Consider the following 9,429-nt stretch of genomic DNA (forward strand, 5'->3'; position numbering starts at 1 on the left):
AAAAAAAAAAAAAAGATTGTACAGTCCAGGGAAATGTAAAAATATTGAATGTGTACATCATGTATATCATGGGAGAATACTGCCACCTTGTGTATATGTGATGCTATTTTATGGCTCCATTTTCTTTTGTTTCACCAACTAATACTTTGCTTTTTCACTGCTTGTTACTGTGGTCAGATGTGTAAATGTGTAAAACGTTTGTTTTATTTTTATGCAGTAAAATCAAGAGAATTGCATCCTTTTACAAGAATCTTATGGGAACTTGGTGATTCTTTAATCATTCCTCATTTCAGTGTTCACAGTGCTTTGGAGTTATTCTTAATGGCAGAATTCATTACACTGTAGGAGGTAGAGGGCATTTGGCTTCTGACACAACCATATTCCTTGATTTTTAAATGTTTTCCTTTAGGTCAAGTACAGAAGAATGACTGCAATCCAGGTTGAGCATCCCTAGTTTGAAAATCCGAAATCCAAAATGCTCCAAAATCTGAAATTTTTTGAGAACTGACATGAGATAGTGACACCTTAATTTCTGATGGTTCAATGTACACAGACTTTTTTCATGCACAAAATTATTAAAAATATTGTATAAAATTACCTTCAGGCTATGTGATAAAGTGTATATGAAATATAAATGAATTTCATGTTTAGACTTGAGTCCTATCCCCAAGATATCTCATTATGTATATACAAATATTCCAAAATCTGAAAAAATTCAAAATCGAGACAATTCTGGTTCCAAGCATTTCAGATAAGGGATAGTCAACCTGTAGTAACATGTAATAGTGCTTTGAAAAATATTGATGTGGAAAAAAAAATGGGTTCCTTTAAATCCTTTTGGCTATCTGAAGGTATGGCATAGAAGGTTTCAAATATTACCACTCTGAAGAGAAAGAATCACAAGACTGGAAATCAGCCTTTGGAAGCTCACATCTAGCTTAACTGCAGGACCAGGGGTTCTTCTCTGGGCACAGTTTTTTTATCTGAAAAATGAGCAGCTAACTTGGGTGGTTCCTACAGATCATTTTAGCTTTTGAATTCTGTAATCATGTAGAGCTTTACTCTAATTTTAAAATGTTAATGTTAATGTAATACCCTTCAATGTCCTTATACTCTTAGCTTCTCTATAAGAAATCATTTTATTTAATACAATTTAATGTAATCATGTTGTTGGTGTTTAACTATCATAATATATATTAGTAATTTGAGGGGATGCATGTGTATAAAAGTTTAAAACCAGAAGCCTACAAAATTTACCTACTTTTTATTTAACACATGGGATACTCGAAGATATCAGAAGATTGGTTTGTGGTTAATCTAGATTTTAATTATATACTATTTAAGCAACATAACACTGTTTTGGGCACAGATGCATTCCAAATGCCTACATTTCACCTTCTAAGAGGACTCCAGAAGTTGGTATAAATATGATAGAGCCCATAATATTAGCGTAGGTAGGGAAATAAGACATGAGCAGAGGAACTATGGAATGGGCAGTGTAAACAAAGGGGATGCTAAGTAAGAAAACATACTGTAACGATAACAAGGTAAGGGTAATTGCAAGTGTCACAAAATGTTAGCTTAGGTAGGAAAGTGAGACATGAGTAGAGGAAATAAAAAAACAGGCAGCATGAACAAAGGGGATGCTGAGTAACAATAACAATATAAAGGTAACCGCAAGTGTCACAAGAAACATAACAGAAACAATGCAGGGCACATTATAGATCTTGCGGTCCCCTCCCCCGCCTCCCAGTGTGGGCTTTGGGTGCCAGGCCTAACCATGTAAGGTGAAAGACACCCCCACCCGATGGCAGGGAAGAGACAGCATCCCCATTGGTCAAGAAATAAGGGGAAGAGACATCATGAAAGGAGGCGAGGCCAAATGGGAGAAAAAGGGTTGACACATATTCCCCAAGGCCACTGTTTAAAAGTGTGCCCACTCCTACCCTTTTAGGAATGTACTATTGCTTACTAATAAACTTCTTTGCTCACTGATTTAAACTTCCATGTCCCTTGCTTTCATTCTTCTATCATGAGGAGACAAGAACTGAGGTGTTCATATCAACTGCTGGTAACATTAGCTAGTTTCCTGATTGGGATGAAAAGAGAAACAAGTTTGTTTTGGGAGTTCTTTAGGATATTACCCAATTCGAAAATTTAAGACCAAAGATTGTTCAGTATATAAATGTCTTCATTTTGTAGTATGTAGCAGCAGATCTTTCCTGTTCACTTTCATTTTTTTTTTTTTTCCTTGTGAAGTGCTCAGAGTGAGCCCTTATAACCAGGTTTAGGTTTTCACTTTGAGGCAATCTGGGTATAATTTTTTTTAAATTCTAGGAATAATTTTAAGGAAAATGATTCTTACCGTTAAGCTTCATAAACATGCCAAATTCATCATCTGTACTGGAAGTGATTTCTCAGGCAAAATGACTTTTTTGGTATTTTTGCATTTATTTTGTGTAATACCAAATTACCATTTTGTAGAGTATAGAATTCATGATAAATGTTTAAATTCACTAATTAATAAAATACATTCACGTATAATAATCTATGTGCATGTTATAAAACATTAAGTAAAGATGTTACTTTTTAAAAATATACATTATTCTTTTAATATAAATTTTTGTGGAAATATACTAAGAAAATGCTAAGTAAATTACATGTAATAAAAGTAGAGAGAATTTACTCATGAACAAAAGCAAAGTGGTAAATAACTGAATCTGTTTGCTTGTTTGTTTGTTTGTTTGTTTTTAAGAGACAAGGTCTTGCTCCGTTGCCCAGGCTGGAGTGCAGTGGCTGTTCACAGGCACAATCACGGTGTACTGCAGCCTCAAACTCCTGGCTTTAGGTGTTCCTCCTGCCTCAGCCTCCTGAGTAGCCTAATCTGGTTTTGGCACCAAAAAAAAAAGGAAAGAAAGTAAAATCTTAAGTGTGTCAAAGGCAACATTAGTCACGAGGTTTTTCTGTAGAGATTTTTCCAAAAATTCTCTTCTAAAACCTCCCTATATAGTGAGGTAGGAATGTTATGGGATTAGAAGAAAATATCTGGTGTTAAACTAACTATAAACTATAACTGACTTATCTACAAATCCAGTTTCTTGATTGTTAATCTTCAGGTATTTGAACAGTTTTGTATAGGGACTGTAGTTTTTATTGATAGTAAACTGTAATTTTAAGGAGCATTCCTGGTTCTTTGTCACAATTTTATGTATAGCTGGAGATTTCAATTCATAATTAATTCCCTGTATCTGATTCAGTTGTATTATGTTCATGTTCCACTTGTTTGAAAAGCCTTTGAATTAGAGCAGGAATTATGATTTTAATAAAAATTTGCTTGTCAGTTGTCATTTTCTTCTTTTTTGAAAATTGCGGAGAATTAGAAGAACACTTTCTGAGTGTATCTTTATTTTGAAATTTTAATGCAGCAAATAACTTTCAAGATAGAGAAAAGTTTTCGTCAAGTTATTTGCATCATAAACTGCATAGTTGAATTTATAATAAGATTCACCACCAGTTTATTTCAGTAGCCAAGATCACAGTAGGGTCCCATTCTATAACATGTAATAAAACTGACACAATACATCAGTGTGGTTGCTTATTGTCTTCTGCACAGGCTGAGACCTATCTATTCTTATGTGATGTGCAGAATTGAATGATTAAGTCATTGGTTTTGATGAAAATGATTTTTAAAACTGGTATTTTGAAATACTGGTATTTAGAAATTAAAGAAGCATATTGTTTTAGAATACTAAAAACTGGTATAGTCATCAACTATTATGATATGTAAATCAAGGTAGAGATTGGTAGTTACATGGAAGTTGAAGGATTTAGAATGTTGGTAAACCCAGCACTGAGATTTTTAATCTACTTTCTAATATATACAAAACTTTGTTTCTTGTTCAAGTGAATTGTTAGTTTTAATTGCAGAACTTTTTAGGCTGTCCAACAATGTAAACTCAATAACATATACAAAATAAAACATATTTGTACTTAAAGCATATCATATACCTTTTTTCATCTTTTTCTTTCTTCTTCCTTTGAACGCATTAAATTTATTGGTTGTAGCCTTTTATAAAGCAGGTGCTGCTCATCAGCGTGATTCTGTATTGAGAAATATTAGTATGTAGACATTTTAATAAGTGCTCATTTTATTTAAAGTAATACAATATCAGTGGGCATAAGGTCTCTTAAATAATTGTAAAAGTTAATAATCAATGATACACTGTTTTGAGATGTTCAGCATAAGTCTCATTTATCTGTTTTTTTCTTCTTATTAGGCAAGAAGTTATGAAATGGAATGGATGGGGATATAATGATTCCAAATTCTTCTTCAATAAGAAGGGCCAAATTGAGTTTAGTGGGAAAAGGTAACCTGGATTTGTTTACTCCTTCTTTTGTTCCATCTTTTCCTCTTTCTTTCTACAAATAATTGTAAACATACATAAAAATATAATTATCCCTCTTCCAATTTAAAAATTGTCAGCATTTTGCCATAATTGCTTCTTTTGTTTTCCTGTAATATTTCAAATTCTGACATTGTCAAGTCACCTCTAAATATTTATATATATATATGTATATATTCCTTAAAAAATAAGGACCTAATATAATCAATCATATGGTACCATCATATCTTAAACTAAAACATTTTATATCTAATTATCCAGTCCATATTCACACTTCCCTAATTGTCTCACAAATGCCTTTTATAGGTAGTTTATTTGAATCAAGTTCCAAATAATGTCTATGACCACCTTACCACCCAGTCCCCACACCTTTGATTTGTTGAAAGCAACTTTATATTTAAGTCTGGTCATTTACATCTGAGTGTGAGTTACTATGAAAGGTGAACAGTTTTAGGTCTGTGTGCATGTAAATAGTATTTTAAAAATTAGTTTCTGAGATATGTTAGAGAAGAAGTGATGAAGAAAGATCAGTTTTTTGTGTGATGGTGTTCACATTTCTGAAATGTTTTGGGTAGATAATGCATTAGAATTATAAAGGATATTTATTCAATCATACCTCAATAAAGCTGGAAAAAATTAAAAAAAAAAAGAATTCCAAAGGATATTTGTATTATTACTGCTTGTTCTAGATGTGGATAGAGTTGTAAAATGAGTTCTTAGTTGATTTTAAGTAATACTTGCCCCTGCCAAAGCTGTGTTTTTGGTTTGTCTGTTGAATTTTGATATAACTTTTGAAAGGGCAGCAAGTACAAATATGTAATACTTGTATGCTGGTTCTATAAAAATAAATTAAAAATTGAGACAAAGTAAAAAATTGGATTAGATGTATTATAAGTCTATTCTAGTATTGCACTTTGATTTAGTATCTATTGGGCATTAGGTTAATGTTTTTTTAAACTTATGTGCTATATCAACATATTGAATTGTCAACAAAGAAGTAAGTTTTATTCCTTTGGAAAAGTTATTTATTTCCTTTTCATTTCAACATAATCAAGCCATTTTCTTACGAATATGTATTTTGACCTAAAATAAAACCCAAAAGTATAAAGATGTATATTACATGTTTTTTAATAGGAAAAATAAATATTGTCTGTGTTCTTACTCCCATCCCTAAGTGTGACTGGGTAGCATGCAGATGGAAGCTTAGTTGAGAAGTTGTATAATTCAGGTAGAAGGGATTACTGGTTAAAATTAAATATACCAGTGTTCTAAATGTGAGTCTTTTATTTTTTAAATAGAGTAATAATGTCTAGTACAGTAGAAACTTATCCATGTGGAGATTGGCTTTTCAGAATCTTCTGAGGAAAAAAATAAATCTTCTGAAGTTAAAAAAATAACTTTCTCTCTTTTCAGACACTGTCTTCATTTCTCTGTCTCTCTCTGTCTTTGAACCTGGAATGTACAGCATTTCTGGAAGGGGATAGTCATTTGTATTTTAGCAGTTTTCTATGCTGTAGGCTATGTACTATATCTTGAAAGTCGTCCCCTTTTTATTTTATGGGTGATGTTATTTGTGAATGATGGGATTCACAAAGGTCTCAGGATGATTCTGTCATGAATATCAACGATCTATATTTTACAGAGATGCAAAGTAATTGTACACTTAAAATGTAAGGGCCCGGTATTAAAATCTAATTGTTCCAAATTGGTCTTTTTGTAGGGCATTACTAACACATAGTAGCACATGCATTATAACCAGCTTCCTAGAATTTATACTTTTACCTCACTAACATGAAGAATATTTTATATGCTAAATGACTAGTTGTTTCAGCTGTGAGTCTCATACTTATTGTCATTCCAATTTCTGTAGATTTATGAAAAAGATATTATATAATACCTAAATTCAAACATAGCATTTCAGCTTGATTTTTAGCACTTGAGATATTTAATCATTTTTTCTTCTTTTCTGCTATGATTTTTATCATGCTAACCTTTAGGTAAAGATTGGTTTGAGAATTTTAGATAGTATTTTTGTTGTATATGAGGCTAACATAAGAGGTGACATTCACTCAGAGCTCATGCTGTGTAATCGTTAAAATTATGTGACCAAATGAGTGCTCTATCACTTCAAATTAAAAATTCTTTTGGATAGGGCCCAACACTGGCTCCTTTAATATTGAATTTTGCATTATTATATACATATATTTACTTTTGGTGCAGAGTTTTATCATCACCCACTGGCTGCTGCTACTGCTTTTTTTTTTTTTTGTCATTTTCTGAAATCAAAGTAATCTTTTGAGGCTAGTTGCTAAAAGCTTCTGTATTTATTCAAGCTCCAGTGAAATGAGTGGGAAATACAGTTTGCCCTCCGTATCTGCAGGTTCTGCATCCACAGATTCAACCAACTGCAGATAGAAGAAATTTGAAAAAATAACAATACAATAAAAGAGAATACAAATAAAAAATATAGTATAACAGCTATTTATATAGCATTTACATTTTTTGAAGTATTATAAGTAATGTAGAGATGATTTAAAATATATGAGAGGATGTGTGTAGGTTATATGCAAATACTGTTCCATTTTATGTAAGGGACTTGAGTATCTGAGGATTTAGTTATCTCTGGGAGTCCTGGAACCAATCCCCCATGGATACTGAGGGAGGACTGTAATTTTGAGCAAAAGTATTTCATGTTGTGCATTTTAAATAGTTTGCAAGACATAGATGTTGAGACCAGAATATAATCTATTCTAATCTAGTTTCAATATTGGTTTAATTGTTCTTTGATGTGGAATATATAGTGACTATTAGAGTCACTCTTCTTTTCTCCATTTAAAAACACAAAACAAAACAAATAAAAATAGCTGTAGAAGGACTTCAGCTACCATCTTGGAAAAAAAATAATTTTGATCTTACCTCATACCATATACATAAATCAATTCCAGATGGATTACAGACCTTAAATGTATAAGCTTAAAACTATAAAACTGCTAGAAGAAGACACAGAATATTTTTACAAATTTAAGGTAGGTAAAAAACAGAACAAAAAGCATTAACTCATAAAGAAAAAAATATATCGATTAAACAACATTAAAATATAGAACTTTTTTTCATTCATAGACTCTCTTAAGAGAGCGAAAAGGTAAATCACAAAGGGAAAATGTTTAATACATATATTCTTGATTCCATAATATATAAAGACTTCTTATATATTAATGAGAAAACAATAAACCAATAGGAAAATGAGCAAAAGACTTGAACTGGCATTCAAAATACAGGGTATCCAAGTGGACAATAGATAAATGAATAGATGCTCAATCTCATAAGTAATCAGTAAAATTCAAATTAAAACTCTAATGAGATAACCAATAGAATGTCTCAGAGTTTCAATTATAGCATTTCTATTGTGTTTGTCTTTATAGTTTATTTCTCTGCTGAGATTTTTTTCTGTTACTCACTGGGAGAATGTTTTCTGTTTTGTCCTTTAGCATAGTTATAATAGCTGCTTTAAAATCCTTACATGCTATTTGCAGTGTGTTGGGGCATCTTGGTGTCAGTTGTTAATTGCCCTTTCTCTTGATTATCGATCACATTTTCTTGTTTGTTCATGTCTAGTAATTTTTGAGTGTATCTTTGGAATGTGTTTTGCATTACGTCTTGTAGGTACTCTGGATTCTGTTACATTCCTCTAAACAGACCTTTTTTTCTTTTTTTTTAAATCAAGCAATTAACTTGACTAATCTCAGATTCCAAATCTGTCCCTCTGTGGTGGCAAGCAGCTGGATTGTTGAATTCTTTTAAGCTTAACTGGGCTGCTTGGAAGACTTTAATACATCCTCCATACGTGTATCATTCTGGGTCAGCTAAACATTTGAATAGAGTTAATACATAGGTCCCTCTCTGGCTCTATTCTTTCTGTGATTTCCCTGTGTATACTTTTCAAATGCAGTATTCACTCCAAACATTCTCCTCTGGTTCTTCAAGCCAGGAAAACTGTAGGTTTTCAGCAGTTTTGTTACCTTTTATGGCGTTAGCTAGGGCCTGTCCTAAGGCTAAAAACCTATTCAAAAAAAAACAAAGCAAAACTGGAAAGTCATGTAGTGTTTTTTTCCTTCTTCTAAGTGTAGAACACTGCTCTCCCCTATTTTCGCTTACTTTTGGTCTGTCTATACTGCCTTCAGATAGCTGGGTTTTGTTTGTTTTATTTTGTTTTTGTCCAGAGTTTATAGTTGCTTGTGGGAGAGTTTGCTTGACAGGAGCTGCTTGACCAGTACTGGAAGAAGAATCTTAGCTTTAAATTTAAATGAAGATACCTTGCTCTAATATTTTACCTTCTTTGTACCTTAGGTACCCTCTTAGTGGCATGATTTTACCAACTTTTAGAGAATGGATCCAAAATATCCTTGGAGTAAGTCTGGAGCATAAAGCTACCTCTAAAGTAAGTAAATAAGGATGATTACTAACATGCCTAACTGTGTTTTTTATATTGGTCTTGTTACATCGTTAGGGGCAGTTTTTTAGTGTCACAGATCTAGTTTCTAATCTCAGAATTTATCTGAGATATATTTGGCAAATTTTTTGTCTTCTCTGAGCCTTTGTTTTCATTTGAGAAGTGGGAGTAATAACTGTACTACCTCTCACATGGCAGTAATGAAGTGCAAATTATTTACTTTTTCTGAGAGCACTTTGTTACAAAAATATAAGTTGCTGTTATTTTTAGATTATTTAATAGATTGACAGTAATCTAGGATTAATATAGACTAATTTAAAATAAAAATGTAATTCTATGAAGATAAAAAGAAAAAAATAAGTCTCCTCATTCTTTTTATAACTTTCAGAATTAAATCTATCTATAGTGCATACCATTCTCTATTAAAATCTGAAAGACAACAGGTTATAATTGTTAAAATTAGATTTGCATACAATTTTGTTTCACTTTTTTGAAACTTTGTAAGAGCCATCTGGAATTTCTATTGGTTTTTATTTAATGCTATAATTAATACTGAGAGCTTAAAATCCTTCTGCA

At 31.9% G+C, this 9,429-nt stretch overlaps 1 protein-coding gene across 1 annotated transcript in view; it reads left to right on the top strand.

Moving 5' to 3' along the window:
- The window catches only part of AGPS (alkylglycerone phosphate synthase), a 139,450-nt gene that overhangs the window by 8,475 nt on the left and 121,546 nt on the right, over positions 1 to 9,429 (top strand). The window contains exons 2-3 of the mRNA XM_012650692.1: positions 4,278 to 4,367; positions 8,751 to 8,841. Of these exons, the coding sequence (XP_012506146.1) occupies positions 4,278 to 4,367; positions 8,751 to 8,841 (181 nt within the window). The remainder of the gene's footprint in view (positions 1 to 4,277; positions 4,368 to 8,750; positions 8,842 to 9,429) is intronic.

The sequence above is a fragment of the Propithecus coquereli genome, unplaced genomic scaffold (assembly GCF_000956105.1).
Source record: "Propithecus coquereli isolate 6110/MARCELLA unplaced genomic scaffold, Pcoq_1.0 Scaffold34, whole genome shotgun sequence".
NCBI lineage: Eukaryota > Metazoa > Chordata > Mammalia > Primates > Indriidae > Propithecus > Propithecus coquereli.